At 46.8% G+C, this 16,705-nt stretch overlaps 1 protein-coding gene across 1 annotated transcript in view; it reads right to left on the bottom strand.

The window, feature by feature from the left end:
• MTMR7 (myotubularin related protein 7) overlaps positions 1–16,705 on the bottom strand; it is a 102,687-nt gene that overhangs the window by 29,408 nt on the left and 56,574 nt on the right. The window contains exons 5-6 of the mRNA XM_082715603.1: positions 12,844–12,972; positions 6,270–6,404 (exon numbers count right to left, since the gene is read on the bottom strand). Of these exons, the coding sequence (XP_082571729.1) occupies positions 6,270–6,404; positions 12,844–12,972 (264 nt within the window). The remainder of the gene's footprint in view (positions 1–6,269; positions 6,405–12,843; positions 12,973–16,705) is intronic.

Genomic DNA, 16,705 nt, shown 5'->3' with positions numbered 1-16,705 from the left:
GGTGAACGGGCCAAGAATGTTAAGAAACAGAATCAGATTCTTCCTGTGACCGTCGATCAAGCCGTCCGTCAGACACACCACAACCAGGAGAACTTCGCCAACGATAATCTTGATATCAACTTAATGGCCAGCCTGGTCACTCCAAAGACTAGATCAGTCTTAGCCCTCGGTCTCCGATTTCCGCAGAGCACATTCCGTACCTGCCTAATGGCAGGCGCTGATCGGACGGGGGTGGGAAATGAGAACAGAAGTTATCTTGGCAGGAGGAGGTGGGGGCCCCAGCCGAGCAGCAAGCGAGCGAGCGAGCGTCACGCGACGCTCCTTTCGCTCCCTCCATCTCTAACTGGTGAAACGAAGAGCCTGAACTTGTGGCATGACATGACAATATGAGAAAGCTTGCTTTCTCGCAACTTCTGTGTACAGCTCTGCGAGTGAAATCCTCCTTTTCTATCCCGGAGGGCATCTTAGGCAGAATGAATAGCTTTTGGCTTACACTCAAGAGAGAAAAATCACCATCCAGCTCCATTTAAAATCCCAATCGCATATAAGATGCAAAATTATCTCTTTCCCTCATTACAGACTGTGGGGACGGGCAAGGGGGTCTGCTCTCTGACTCCCTTCTGGTTCCTCTTTCTTCTCGGCCCTATCTGCTTTGGGAGGGGTGTGGCGGAGGCAGGTCCAGAGGAGGGCTAGGGTGAACATCTCTTCATGAACCAGGCAAGACCACAGTTCTTTCTCTATTGATGTCACTGCTTTTCTGGACACACCTGCCGGCCATCACTGCCCTCTTGCTGCAAGGGTCCAAATGCTGCTTCTCCTAGGGCCTGCATGTGCGCTCATGAAGATACGAGGTACACAGGTCACGGACATGGGAGATCCCCCTGGCTTCAGCCTCTTCTAATCCCCTCAACTTGCCTCCCCAGCAAACACCCTGCAGTCACATGCAGCTGGGGACTGCTAGGAGACAAGCCCTCTTTGGAGGGACACTAGCAAGATGGCTCCTGCGCACTTCCTCAGTGTGCACTTGACCCATGGGAAATCCCTCCATCCTTGCTCTACCCAACAGGGGTGCAGACCACGCCACCTCTCTGAACCCTGCTGTTCTCCAATTGCCTTTCCCCCTGCTCACCGCAGCACGGCGCCCTTAGCACGGCCGGGACACACCCCACTACAAGAGGAGGTCCTACATTCTCCTCTTACAGGCGCCCCAATCCTTACAACGGATTCTCTCAGATCCTGCCCCCACCCCCCACGGGGCTTGAAGTCACCTCATTACTGATCCCAGAGAAACACAAAAACAGCCAGCATCCCATAATGCAACTAAAAATCTGCTTACAGGGAGCAATTCGAAACCATAACCACAAAGCCGTCTTTGGGGGGAAGCAGCAAGGACAAAAGGCAGAGCATCAGCAGAGGCAGGCGGCTGCCCAACCCCCGCCCTTCTCAGCTCGGGGCTCCCTCCCAGGGTGCTGGTGGCAGAGCCCAGCTCAGAGCCCTGCTGGCCCCTCTGGCCCTGGCCTGATTCTGGATGAGCTTCTGGGAGGTTCTACAGCTCTTTGTCTCCAGCTTCACTACGGTGTGCTCGGAGGTGGCAGCCCTGCTGAGGCGGAGGCGGATGCAAGGCTCCCCGGGACACTGCGGTGAAGGGTGTCACGGCCCCGTGAGCAGAGCCCAGGCTTTGGCCACAGGTGAGTCTGCACCGGCGCACGGGCTCTGTCCTCAACCATGCGACCTTGGGCAGATTTATACTTAACCTCTCGAAATCTAAGCCCTCTCCTTAAAAAGAAAACATCTCATTTTCAGGATTACTGTAAGAATTAAACAAGCATTTTTATAAGCTCGGCAAAGTCCCCGACTAAAAGTAACCCGAAGTCATCGACAAGGTTGACAGAAAATTGAGTTCCTCTCGTTTTACAATTCAACATCTACTGCATCCATATGGTTTCCTGTCTTCTTCTTCTTCTTCATTTTTTTTTTTTTTTTTTGGTTAAGATTTTATTTATTTATTTAACGCAGAGAAAGAGAGAGAGATCACAAGTAGGTAGAGAAGCAGTCAGAGAGAGGGGGAAGCAGGCTCCCCGCGGAGCAGGGAACCCGATGCGGGGCTCGATCCCAGGACCCTGGGATTATGACCTGAGCTGAAGGCGGAGGCTTAACCCACTGAGCCACCCAGGTGCCCCGTTTTCTATCTTCTTAAGACACCAAATCCCAGCAGGAATATATGCCCTCAAGCGCAGAGTTGTTTTGGGGCAGATATTCAATACATGCCGGGACCTCACCACCTCTGCCTCCCAAGATTTTAATGTCAACAAGCAATTCAGGAGGCTTTCATCTCAACAGGCAGCGTGTGGGGAGAGCCTTGCTCTCAGGGCAGGAATGATTCAGATGCCTCCTGATCCTTTCTTTCTCTCTCTCTTTTAAGGTTTTATTTATTTATTTGATAGAGAGAGACACAGTGACAGAGGGAACACGAGGAGGGGGAGAAGGAGGCTTCCCACTGAGCAGAGAGCCCAGTGCAGGGCTCGATCCCAGGATGTTGGGATCCTGACCAGAGCTGAAGGCAGACGCTTAACAACTGAGCCACCCAGGCCCTTCTCTTTTTAGTTAAACCGGAGAGCAAACTCAGGGCAGGGCCCCAGTGCCCGCTCCTACCACCTATAACAACCATGGGCTCCATCCCTGGCTACCAAGGAAGCCTAACACTCGGGAACCAAAAGTCAACAGACTTGTTCTTGAAAAGAACAAGAGGCCAAAGCAGAGAGTTCAGAACTCCTGCGAAGTGTGTGGCTGGGTAAGCAAATACAACGGGGCCCTCGGAGGAGACACCAGTTTTCTTTAATGGATCAGCCTCAAACTTCTTATCGCCACGAGTAAACACGCTTCGTGCTAAATATACCCTTCAAATCAAATCCTCTGGATTAATTCATTTTAAATCCGGAATACGCCTGGCTCAACAGCTGCCACATTTTCCAGAAGGTTTCTGTGGTATAGTACACACTTGGATCGCTGGCCCTGAAATGAGTAGGTGCATCTGTCTGGCTTTATTTAAATCTGGGAATGCAGGACAGGAGAAGGGCACCCCAATTCAAGAAAGCCCTCTCCATCTTTTCCTTTTCCTGGGCTCCCGCTCGTGCCTAAGACGCAGGCCTTCTTCAGGTCCCCTCGGGTCACGAGGAAATTCCAAACAGCGGCCCTTGACTTACATGAAAGGTACAGTGAAGAGGACAGAAAACAGCCGAGTTTAGAAGGGTGGGGAGGCAGTGCGATCAGCCGGAGAGAAAAGTCCACACCCAAAGAGAACCGTCAAGTCAGAGGGCTCCTGGTGGCTTTCAAGTGAAAATCTGCCGGCAGAGCAGCTTCGTTTTGTTTTTGTTTTGTTTTCCAGTTTGAGATTCTTACCAGTGTGTTTTGTTTTCACATTACGTAAAGGGAAGAGACTCCTCCACGTGTCGTCTGCTAGGATGGGCTCCAGCTGTAACATGGGCTTTATCGTTGATCTCGGGACTGATTTGCTGATCTGGTGTCTGGGAAAGAGGCCTTCGCTGCCTCCCCGCCCACGGCTGTCCCACCGCTGCGCTGCCGTCAGGAGCACGGGACGGGACCGGTGGAGGTCGAGGGTATGACTACGGCTCTGATCTTACACCAGGAAAACCTCACATTAAGGGAACCAGGCCGAGAATCACAGTATTTGATGAAATGAGGCTTAGAGAAGCATTGAAAACTGCCAGGGTCTGAGGGCCTACATAATGGATAATATCCAATTCTCAATTCTCATATGGCCCATGAGTGCAGACTATGTCTATAGTTAGGTATTCTTAATGTCCATGTATATTTTTTAGTGATTTGGGGCTGATGGTTGTACTTCCTGCTTCCTGTTCTGATGTTTCTTGTGTCCTTAGGCTCTTTTTAAAAATAGCTTTGTTGACACATAACTCACAGGCCGCACAATTCATCCGCTCAAAGTGCACGATTCAGTGGTGTTTGGTGTATTTACGGAGTTGTGTAATGATGACCACATTCTATTTCTAGAACACTTTAATTCCCCCCATGAAACCCTCTACCCATTAGCTGTCACCTCCACTTCCTCCAGTCAATCCTCTTAGCCCAAGGCAACCACCAGCCCAACTTCTGTCTCTTTGGATCCGTCGGTTCTGGACATTTCACACAAACAGACTCATACGAGGCATGGGCCCCTGTGACGGGCTTCTTTCCCTTAAGGTCGTGTTCTCAAGGTCCATCTGTGTTGTAGTATAGGAAGTACTGCTTTTCTTTTTATAGTCAAATAATATTCCACTTAATGGATATACCACATCTTATTAATTCATTCTCAGTGGATGGCCATGTGGTGGTCTCTACTTTTCAGTTATTATTAACTATGAAGAAATAGTCACAGGTAAGTTTTTGGTGGACATATGTTTTCATTTCTCTCAAGTTAGGAGTAGAATTTTTGGCTGTGTGGTAACTATGTTTAGAATTAAGGTCCTCATGCTCTTTGAACCTTTTCATGATTAAAAAATTTGGGGACTGTAATTATTATAAAGTAAACAATTTCTTAAAATCTTCCTTTTACCCCACAGGAAAAACCACTGTCAGTGGTTTGGGGTATACCACCCATGCAGATTCTTTAAATGCATAGAGTACTATATAATTTTTATAATTATTATTACATAAATGGGATGACATTGTACGTATTTTCTGATTCTCACTCTTGTTGCTCACTAGATCTTGAGCCCTATTCCATGCCCATGTGGAAAGATTGCTACATGTACTTCTCCCTTTTTTCAGGCAGAGGGCCAGGCCCGTTTTCATTATTCGCAAGAAATTATCATGCCAGAGATGTTGAATAAGGCCATTTGGCTTTGTTATCTCATGTTGTCTTACAGATGCCCTGCGCTGGTAGGTGATTGGGTTTCTATGTATTCACTGGCCCATCCCTCCGAGGCTTCGTTTTGTTAACTGATCTACAAACAAGTAGGTCTAAACAGTGGAATGGGAAATTAAATTAGACCTAACACTAATAGTCATTAAAAAAAATGGAAGTCAGTGGGGCTCCTGGGTGGCTCAGTGGGTTAAAGCCTCTGCCTTCTGCTCAGGTCATGATCCCAGGGTGCTGGGATCAAGCCCCACATCAGTCTCTCTGCTTGGCAGGCAGCCTGCTTCCCTTCCTCTCTCTGCCTGCCTCTCTGTCTTCTTGTGATCTCTGTCTGTCAAATAAATAAATAAAATCTTTAAAAAAAAGAAAAAAATGGAAGTCAGGATGGGAAATACCCTGCATGATAGACGTGGCTTACCCCTTGACAACTAGATCCATTATTTCCTGTGGACTGTTCTTTTAAATTATAAAATCAGTATATGAATACATGCACAGTTAAAATACTGTTTTCAAACAAGACACGTAGAAAGTTCTCTGCCTCTCTAAATCCTCCCTTCTCCACAGAATTTTAACAGGTTTGTATTTATCCTTCCAGATTTTTTTTTCAGTTTAACAGAAACTTTTATATGCCAGGGGTTTTATTTGACATCAACACAACAGTATGCATATTATTTTGTGATTATGTTTTTACTTGACACTGCATATCGTAAATCTTCCCGAGTCACAGATCCAGATCTCTGCAAGTTGAATCTGAAATGGTGTAGCTGAACGCCTCACAAACACCGAAGTGTGAGAGCGCCACAGTAATTTCTTACTGTCAGAGCAGAAAAGGTCGTTTTAGAAACAGACCAAGAGGGCGCCTGGGTGGCTCAGTGGGTTAAGCCGCTGCCTTCGGCTCAGGTCATGATCTCAGAGTCCTGGGATCGAGTCCCGCATCGGGCTCTCTGCTCAGCAGAGAGCCTGCTTCCCTCTCTCTCTCTGCCTGCCTCTCTGCCTACTTGTGATTTCTCTCTGTCAAATAAATAATAATAAAATAAAATCTTTAAAAAAAAAAAAAAAGAAACAGACCAAGAAATAATTTGGTGTATTTAGGAGAGCAAGCTGAAGATCAAACCACACTCTTCCGCTGTGTGGACTGTGTACCCAGCACGATGCTAGGAGCAGGGAAACTCTCCAAAGGACCTGATGTGCTGAGGAGCTTAGGGCACCCCCTGGAAACTCACAGGTGCAAACACACGCACCCGCGGAGAAACACTCACTGAGCCGGGTGGCCCCCTCCTGACTATACAAAGAGGAGCAGCCCGTTGGCCGACAAGGCACCCAGAGCGGGCACGACAGTCCATTCCGCGTCCCTGCTGCGGGGCTGCAAAGACATGCACGGAACAGCAACACTTACTTTGGGCCGCGTGTCCACGACGTAAATGAAGTCGCTCCCCGGATTGGCTTTCCTGATGGCCTGGAGCATCTGCTCGTCCTCAAGGCACCGGGCACTGAAGCCAGACAGGGGCTGGCTGCTCCGGCAGATGGAGGCCTGTGGGACACAGCAGCGTCAGTGCCCTCAGACACCTCGAGACCCTGTCCCCAACAACAACCCCCTGGGTCCCTGACACACCCCCAACACTGGCTTGTAGACACGCCTTCCAAAAACCGAGCTCGGCGTCTTTCTAATTCAGGCCAGAGAAACCACCACCAGGGCAAGCAGTGCTAAGTTTCTCCAAGGAAGAAATTAGGAATGAATTTGGAAGTTTCGAATAGGATTTAAGTCATGGAATATAAAGCCATTTAAGTAGCCTACTTTCCCTTTCACTGGTATTATTTCGTTTTCCGTTGAAGGTAGAAATATAAAGCAAGTAACTGTTCTCCTACGATTTACAGGATACTGCTAATAACAAGACTAGGAAAAAAAAAAGTTATTGTGTAATGCTTTGCATCAGTTTTTACCAGCTCAGTTGGAAACATCACAAATACCAAAAACCAGTTCTAATCCTAACCAGGGAAGTTCCTGCTGTGAAAAGCTCCCTCTGCACCCAGGACAGCAGCAGGCACAGCCCCAGGCTGCCCAGGAACAGGGGCTCCTCTGCCATCAGGCTGTGTTCTATCCTGCAATCTCCCTGGTCTGCTGTGCTGACAGACAACATCTACGACAGCATGAACCTTTCCCTGCTGTACTAGGAGCGGAGTATGGATACCTCCTTGCAGCTCTAGAACCTACACTTTGGTGGGAAAGTACTTTTTAGGGACTTCAATGTTAACACTAGAGGAAAGAGTCTTGCCAAGAATCTTCATTGAAGCTGCGAGTCCACTGGACGAGAGGGTGGAGGGAGCAAGGCTCTGCGAGGAAGAGAGGCCTCCAGCTGCAGGCAGGCAGGTGACACAGGGCAAACTCGCTCAACATGGGGGTGGCAGAGCCTGCTGGCCTTGCTCCAGGAAGGGACAACCCAGCTCTGAGTCCAAGCACAGCTTAACTGTCCCTAAAGTTCAGCCCAGGACAACTTAGCTGGGGTTGGGGTTTCCTCCGAAGAAAGGAAGCGTTGGTGCTCCTCCCTGGAGAAGGTGGGAATGTCTCTTGCTAACCACCCATCCTTCCGCTGAGGGACCGCTGGCAAGTCCCAGAACTGCCGAGCAGCTGGATGCATAACTGGGGCACTGCCAGAGAGTTCCAGCACGTTTCTGTGACAGCGAGGGCAATCACTGAGGCTGGCCAAGAGCGCTGGGGCGCCTGGGTGCCTCAGTCGGTGAAGGCTCCGACTCTTGGCTTCAGCTCAGGTCATGGTCTCAGGGTTGTGGGACCGAGCCCCTGTGGATCAGGCTCCACACTCACCAAGGGGTCTGCATGGGATTCTCTTCCTCTGCCCCTCCCCCACTCACTCATACTCCAAAATAAACAAATAAATATTTAAAAACAGCAACAACAAGAACAACAAAACAAAACTCTGGGCCCTGCAGCCAGGTTTTCAGAGTCCAGGAGGGACGTCCAGGGGAGAAGGGGCAGGCAAAAAAGCAAAGAGGCAGCGGAATTAAGTGGAATTCTTAAATTATTGGCAGAAGTGCGACTGCAGCCTGGAGGAGAAAGGGCTTGGGGGGCCGAACCCGGATGAGGACATTCACAAGACGGAGGTTCTGGAGGCAGGGACCAAAGGCAGGCTGGAAAGAGAGGCAAGCAGCTTCCATGGGGAGAAAGTAAATCGCCCCAGAGGGCTTCTCAGTGCTGCTCCTGCGGGTTCTGTTTCTTCAGGCCCTGCCCCCCTGCCCTGAGGGAATTCTGGTGGAGGCGGCGACAACAGCTCTGAGCTGGTTCTACCTGAAACTTCATGGGGTTGAAGAGATACTAGTTAACCGGGTTACCACTGGGGGATTTCTTAGACTATCAGAAAGACTTAGACAGGAAGGAAATGCATGTCCAGGGTGAGAATTTGTCTGAGAATGCACACACGACACCTGAAGTCCCGGGACCCGTGGGACTCCAACGAGGAAACGAAGCCACAGAGCGAGCGCCGCCGTCAGTAATTACCCGCAGGACGAGAGCAGCTAGTCTTAAGGGAGGGGTTAAGTCAGAACAGTTCCACGATGAAATGTGGTCAATAAACTAAACCAAATAGATTAAACCAACTCCTTTTAATGTTTTTGTAGCTCTATTTTCTTCAGAACCTCTAGATACACTTCACTGGGAATTCTTCATTGCCTTGGGGCTAACATTTCGTTACCAGTTTTGTGCGGAGCTGTGAGTAGCCTCGAGGTGTGTCTGCTCACCTTCCATGTACCCCAGCCAGTCCCGCTGTGGAGAGAATGTCGCCCTACCTGGCAGGCTTTCTCACTGATTTCTGTCACCTGAGAGCAGAGGGAAGTCTTCAATGGTAAAAGGTCCCGAGAGCCCCGCATCTACAACACTACTCGTAATTTAAATATCCAACATTTTTGGAATGCTTACTATGTGATAAGCACTATTATAAAAACTTTGTGTTGTTTTTATTTAATCTTCTCAATTACCGTACCTGGGAAGATCTATCATTTGCTCCATTTTATAAATGAGGCAACCGAGGCACAGAGAAGGGTAGTAACTTCCTCAATGTCACACAGCTAATAATTAGGGAAGCCAGGAATTTCATCCAGGCATAACATTTTCTGATCCTGGATTCTTAACTGAAATAATACAGCACTCACAAACAGAAATAAGTCAGGAAGCAGAAATAAGTCAAAGAGAATTAAGATGTGGCATCCAAGAAGGTCTGGCTTTCAATCCACAGTTCGCTCTTCCCTGGTATATGATCTTGGATAACTGACCTATTGTCTTTGAACTTCGGTTTTCTCATCTACAATATGAGGATAATAACTTCAAAAGTACAGACTGTGATAAGGTTTATAATTTTCCTAGAACTGTACCTAACACATAGTGAGTTTCAATAAACATTAGTTATAAAAGGAAGAGAAAAGGTCTGTATTTTTCTTAAGGGAAATCCCTCTTTGGAAATCTTACAGAGTTTGGTTTCCCAAAGATTTGTACTGTGAATTTGGGAAATTGTGCTATTAACCATTTAAAGCAAAACTGTTTAAAAACAGTGAAAAAAATTGACTTAAAAACAATTGAAACATTAGGACAAAAGAAGAAAGTATACAGCAGTCCTAAAGGCTGGTCAATAACAAAAACACGCAGGTTCCAAATGTAAGTGACATTTACAGCTTATTCATCTCTGTTACCTACAAAGCTGTTGATAGTTTGCTATCCAAAGGGAGTCTGGATGGCTCTATATAACCCTGAGCACTTCAAGGCCTATAATTTTTATTCTGGGCTGCCTCCAACATTGGTAAAATTGGGAGGATCTCAACTAACCAACAGCAAGTGCGCCTCTATCCCCTGCTCCTATGGAAAAAGCCCCCTGGCTAACCTTCCCTGCAGACCTGAGGCAGCTCCTACTCATTTCTGAATAGAGGCTTTCAGTGCCCTGCCAGCCCACGGAATTCAACAAGCCAGTCACATCCTCCCCTAGGAACCTGACATCACTAGAAAGTCCCCCAGTCCCTGCTGGTTCACTCTATGCCTGAGTGCCACCCCGGGGGTGCCCTGTATGGTACGCCATGCGCTCTTTCCCTGAGAAGTGAGTCACACAACTCAGACGGCTGACAACTGCTTCTGCCCCGTGTCAGGTGTCATGTGTACAGGCTTCCCTGGAACCTAGGGCACGAATCCTCATCTCACTAACAAGTGACTAGGAAGGGATTACAACACCATGTGTCATAAAAGTTGATCCGAAAGGAATGGTGTTCCCTCAGCAGGGACATTTATATCAAAGGATTCTCCCCAGGACTTCTCACTCAAGCAATGCATTTCAAGCATGCATTTCAGGTCATAATCTAACACGGATCCCGCTACTACACGAGACAAGCCATCTCACTCGCAAAAGGGGCCCTTCAGGAACAGAAGGATATGTGAGGAACTAAAAGATATGATTTTCTTATTCACATGCATTAAGTTTTATTGGGTGAGGTATACATACTCTTAAGTCTAAAATGTCTAAAAGGGAAGAAAGAAAGGTCAGCAAATTTACATAATCCACCCGTTCACTTTTTTTTTTTTTCTATCTGTTTACTTTTTTATGGAAGACTGCCTGGTTGTGTATGAGTTTTCCAGAGCAGTGACAGCATGAACAGCTGCTTTGTTATGTCACACATCAACCATTTAACCCCTGATGTCCACCTTTGTCACTCTTTCCCTTGATAAAAATCCCTAGCTGCATCGGAAGCATTTACATCACGAACCTTGAGACCTAAATGTCGTTATAAAACACAAAACGAATCATTCTGTTGTGTGCAGAACGGAGTTTACTTCCTGGGGGGAGGGGGGAGGGGTCAGCATGTGCGGGTACGTGGCACATGGACTGTTTCCCTGGGGTGACAGGCTCACCGAGGAACGGAACGCTCAGAAACACATCTCTATTTAATACCTTGTAAGAAGAGCTAAGCGTGAGGCATTGTCCTCCTGCAAGTTCTAACTACAGGAAATCAATTCTTTCCCACCATCCCTGAGGGCTGCACGATTCATTTTCAAGCCTGGAGATCAAGTCAAGAATGACACCCAAGAGCAGGAATGGAACAAGGAGAAGCTGAAGCCAGCAGGAGAAGAGCTTCTGGGGTCTTCCTGCCAACACTTCCTCCCTGTTCCGAGACATTGCACACTTGGCCTTGGCAATACTCACACTGACCAAGATAAGAGTCTCTTTTCTCAAGAACGTCAGAACAGAAGGAGAAGAAGTAGGACAGACCTTACGCTCACAATACCCAGCCCACCTTCACCTCTTAAACAACAATGAAAGAATAAAAGATCCTCCCTCTCTTACTTCTTTATCGAAGAATGAAAGTGTCAGTGCTACCGGTATCCTAACTTCAAATAGAATGCCATGAAATTCCCTATTCGCTCTGCATTTTTTTTTTTTTTAAAGGAAATTCACATCATTCTTTCACCACTGCTCTGGCTCTGTGTAGGCTGAAATACAGCTGGAGTCAAGGACTACAGAACATTAATAACATAGTTGCCATTTTTAGACCCCAGTGAATGGAACTAAAAGTAAGACAATTTATATGCTTTCAATTAATGGAACTTGCACTGCTCAATGAATATTTGCCGCCAAAGCACACAGCACAGAAGGCTGTAAGCCTTACTCGGTGCAGATGGCATTGTTCAAGGCATTTCTGGAAACCTCCTCCTAGAATCAGACACAGACCCGAGCCTACGCCCTCGCCCGCAGGTACACGTGTGTGCGTTCATACTCGCACCCATCTGTTGCAATTGTTTATGGCTCTCAATTTGCCTTTGAATCCAAAACTCTATCATCTAGCTTGAAAACCCAACTTTTTACCCGGCTAAAGTCAAATGACTTCTGAAGTGGGTGGCAAAGGCCATTCTTGGCTCCCCAAATGCATTTTCTTGTCCTTCCCAGACATGGAACCACAATTTTTAGTTGTTTACACAGTTACCCAGGAAAAGTGGATTTTCTCACCTGCCCTGTGCAGTTCTGACCAAACAGGATGTGAGCAGAAGAGTCTCGTGGCAGTTTTCGGAGGCTTCCTCAGAAAGCCATGAGGGCCCGTGAGCCCCCTCTCCCCCTGCTGCTCTCTGGAAGTGTTGGCTGGTACCAAAATCATCTGCTATACCCCTCGATGAGGACCAAAGACAAGGGAAGGCAGAGCAGAAAGGTGCAGAAGCTCGGGTCTCTGTGGACTGAGTAATGGACAACCAAGACACCAGACCTGGATGGCCCACATTTGGAGTTTTTATGTGAGATGCGAGAAAATAAAATTCTATCCTGTTTAAGACACTGTTACTTAGAAGCTGTGTTAGTTGCCGACAAATCCAGTCCTGGTTTTTATAAATAATTCTGAGGAGGCTCCATACCCATTGTGGAGCCCAACATGGGGCTTGAACTCATGACTCTGAGATCAAGACCTGAGTTGAGATCAAGAATCAGATGCTTCACTGACTGAGCCACCCAGGTGCCCCTTATAAGGAATATTTGAAAAATAAAACCCACTATCCATAAACAAAGATTTCTTATACTGAGGATGTTCAAAAGAGTGTGCCATTTAAAAAAAAAGAAGAAGGTGCCATGGATTCTGGAAACTTTTCTAAAACAGGCATTTCAAAGGATACCTAGCACTGTTTAAATGAGCACAGAGCTTCCCAAGGTGAAAAGGACACATACTTAAAAAAGGACAGACATTTGCTTGGATGATTAGCTTTAGGTATTTTCTGACAGAATCCCATTACTTTATTGTCAAATAACACGAAAGGTCAACTTCTACCTGAGGTAAGAGTTTAAGGAGAGTTCTGTTGTGTAATACCACACTCAACAATAGCCACATACCTTTAAGAATTCAAACACACACACACACACAGAGCAGAAGGCTGCTAGAAAATGCCTGTTTATGATAAAACAAGAAAAGCAAAGCATAAAACAAAAGCATGCCTTGAGACTTACGTGGTTATCTTTATAGTAGTAAGAAAGGGCAGGAAATCGCCGTCTGCTCCGGAATTTGGAACTCCCCACAATGATGTGTGCCGTGGCCGATTTGGGAACATACAGTTCAGTAGGGTAAGAATCACAAACCTGTCACGGGAAACACATGGGGATTTTGAGACCATCTCGTAATGTTTGTGAACTATCACAAGATATTCCATTTATCATACTTAGAAGTTGCACATTTACCTTTTCTTTCTTTCTTTTTTTTTTTAAGGTTTTTATTTATTTGACAGTGAGTGAGTGAGAGAGAGAAAAGCAAAAGCAACAGTGGAGAGGGTCAGAGGTAGAAGCAGACTCCCCACCAAGCAAGGAGTGCCATGTGGGGTCTGATCCCAGGATCTTGAGATCATGACCAGAGCTGAAGGCAGACACTCAACCCGATTGAGCCACCTGGGCGCCCGCATTTAAGTTTACTTAACCAAGTTACAGAGGAGGCTATTTTGAAGAAACCAACAGCCACCTTAGAGAAAGGAAGACCTGTGGATCCTATGACATCAAAGGGAAGCAAACACTCCTTAGCAACCTGTCCTGGTGCACGGGTCCCTTCTGAGGACCCTGTGAGGGGGCAAGACAGTGACGGGAGAGCATTTCTTTCATCAGAAAGGGAGAAATCATAATTCGGCATCTTGGTAGCTGAAAAAAATTGACCAGCCTGTTTTGAGTGAAAAACAGCCCACCAGTAGGGGGTAAGCACTAGCCATGTGCCCAAGACAAAGCCCATGCCCTCACTGGGTACTCCCCAACCCCCTTCTTCCCGAATCGTCCCAAATCCCTTCCATTCTTCAAGGGACAACCCAACCCTGCCTCCTTCAAGAAACTTCCCGCTGGGCTTCCAACTCGGGTAAGTTTCTAGATCTGTCTTGGTACCACATAATATAACAACTTTATTTTTGCTTCCTCCACATGACTTCACAAACGGTAAACTGCTGCCTCGCCAGCAGTGATTCCCACAGTGGAAACTCCAGAGCCTTGGAATGGTCTTGTGATTTAATCAGGCATCAGCAGTTTAGAACATGGCTCTGCTTTGCCAACTTCATGACCTTCAGAGAGGCACACTATGCTGACCTCTAAAACTGATAAAACATAGAAATAATATCCCACGGGGTTGAGGGAAGGGTCAAATCAGATAACGCCCATGACAAAGCACTTTATAAACCAGTGCACTCGATAGAAATGTGAGTGGGGGATACAGCAATCACTGACTCGTTGCTAGGCCTGCATTTCATGCTGACATCAGCCAATCAATCTCTTTGTGATGTGAAGATCGCTCAGAAAGCTATTCCTGGGTTTCCCCCAAGTAGCCCTCTCTTTCCCAGAAGTCAAGCTTCTTCTTGGCCGTTTCAAGAGGAGTCCGCCAGGAGCAGCAATGACAGAGTAATCTGTCAGCCGCATGAACACTGTGCACCTCTGCTCTCACCTACCCCTCCGGAAAGATGGACCTGGAGGAAACGAAAACCCACCCCAAGGCAGAGCCCAGCCTCGGCACCACAGCTTCTGACAACTGTCCTATGAGGATGCCTTCCCCCTTCCCTTGCCCGCATCCACTGTCTTGATTACCAGACAGGGGACCGACATCAAGCAGGAGATAAAAGGGCCACAAAAGTGATGTTCTCAGGCTCAACATGTAATTTCAGCAATGAGCCAAAGACAATTTGGGGAAGATTCGCAAAGACTTCAAAAACGTCCAGCTCTGGCACTGACACGCTGATGGAAATCCCGGTCTAGGAACACGGATACTCTGGAGGAAAACCTTGTACCGAGAACACATGGCCCCGCCTAGCTGGACCCAGAGAGCCTGACGGGTATGACAACCACAAGACACCGCACCTTCTTCCCCATGCAAATCTGGTGCCCGAACTTCTCTTCCGTCAGTCAGCTAGAACATTACGACACAGACCACACCTGCTTCTCTGAGGTTCAAGAGACACATAGTTATCGCGTCAGGCTTACAACACTTTCTTAAAATAACAGTTTTAAAAAGGAAACTGGGAAGTTTTCGGTAAGATGGGAATCACCTACTGTCTTCATTAAAACAACACTAAGAAACTACAATGTTATTTGTGATGAAATAGAAGAAGAAAGTAATAGGGGAGCTTTCTCAACCTGCCTTACATTCAGCCTTTCTAAATAACAGAGGTGATTTAGGAACTGGGAAGCTCCTGCCGGTTCCTCTTACGGCCTCCCAAGGCCAAACAATGCTCAGCTTGTCTCACGCTGTAAACTTTATGGGCACCGTACCCAGTATGGGGTGGAGACGAAGGGAAACACTCAGAGCCCACTCCCCTTAACACTCCTGGCCCCATCCTACTTAAGGACCTGACTGCCATCCACCCTGGGTCTTCCTTCTTCCCCAGGAGAGCAGGGAAGTCTTCCCCACCCTCTAAGAGTACCAGGGCTCTCTGCCTCCAACTGTGTAGGAAAATGCAGATCTTTTAGGTTGGCATTAGCAAGGTCCAAGAGCTCAACACCTCAACCCGGTCAACAGTAGTCAGGCTCACACGGCGGTCAAGGGCTCCCCTGCAGGGACATGACGATGCTGGTTACAAGGACTCCTGCTTTCCCTGAGCTCTGGGTTTAGGTGAAAAGAGTTCAAGGTTCAAAACTGAAATTGGGCATTCTGATAAGCACTCGCATGGGAAGCTCTAGGAGGAGCTAAAACAGATTTGGAAAAAGTCAGACTCACGGTGTCAGGGAGCTCAGGCTTCGTACCCAAGCTGGAAATAATGACTTCATCCTGCTTCCATGAAAGCGGACAGCGCTTTCATGGAGAAATTTAAAAACAGTCCTGAGGGTGCCTGGGTGGCTTAGCTGCTGAAGCATCTGTATTTGGCTCAGGTTATGATCCCAGGGTCCTGGGATCGAGCCCCATGGAGAGTCTGCTTCTCCCTCTCCCTCTGCCCCTCCCCCTGCTCAGGTTCCCTCTCTTGTGCTCTCTCAAATAAATAAATATCTTTAAAAAAAAAAAATAGTCCTGCCTAACAGTGGTCACTGTCACTTTTGCAACAAGCTCACATAGTTGTAGTCAAAATCCTGACAATGAATAAGGCACAGCACCGTGTCATTTGTGCTACCATATTCTGAAACCAATGAGGCACTTGCCCAAATTTTGCCTGGCTTGGAAAATCACATAAGAAAATTCAGAGAGAATGGGGGAAGTTGAGAAAAGCACAAAAGGCTTTTCCTCTGAATTTTCCTTCTTTACATTGAGTACCTGAGCCAGTGAAAATGGAGTAAGTTAAAATCATTTCTGTGTACTTTTTTTTGTATTAATGAGGAAATTATTTTCCTTATCCTCCACTAAATAAATTAGTCTGCCTTGAGGGCTTACCTATCTTGCTTTGGCCTCGCCAGGAAAAATCTCTTTTGATAATTCTTCTACTCATTCAACAAGTATTTTTTAAAAATATATTTAACATACACCATTGTACACATGTTAATTTGATACATTTATATATTGTACTATGATTGCCATTGTAGTGAGAATCAGCACCCCATCACGTGATAAATTCTCCATTTTTTTTCAGTGGCCAGAATCATTAAATTCTAGGCTCTTGGCAAGTTTGATGATTATAGTACAATATTTTTGTCTATCACCAAGTTTCTATCGAATACTTCCTATGTGCCAGGCATTATGTAAGGTGCTAGAGTAGTAATGTAAAACAAAAGAGTTACTGGCTTCAGGGACTTTATGGTCCCAGTAAAGCTGATCTCTGTTGACCTGATTATAACCGTGCAGTCAATGCATTTACCACTGTAGGGTAGTACCCATCTGAGATGCCATCCAAGGCATCTTAATTAGACCTCTGTATTTCTTGAGGAT

The sequence above is a fragment of the Mustela nivalis genome, assembly GCF_964662115.1.
Source record: "Mustela nivalis genome assembly, chromosome: 20".
Classification (NCBI taxonomy): Eukaryota; Metazoa; Chordata; class Mammalia; order Carnivora; family Mustelidae; genus Mustela; species Mustela nivalis.
This window is presented reverse-complemented; position numbering and strand designations above follow the sequence as displayed.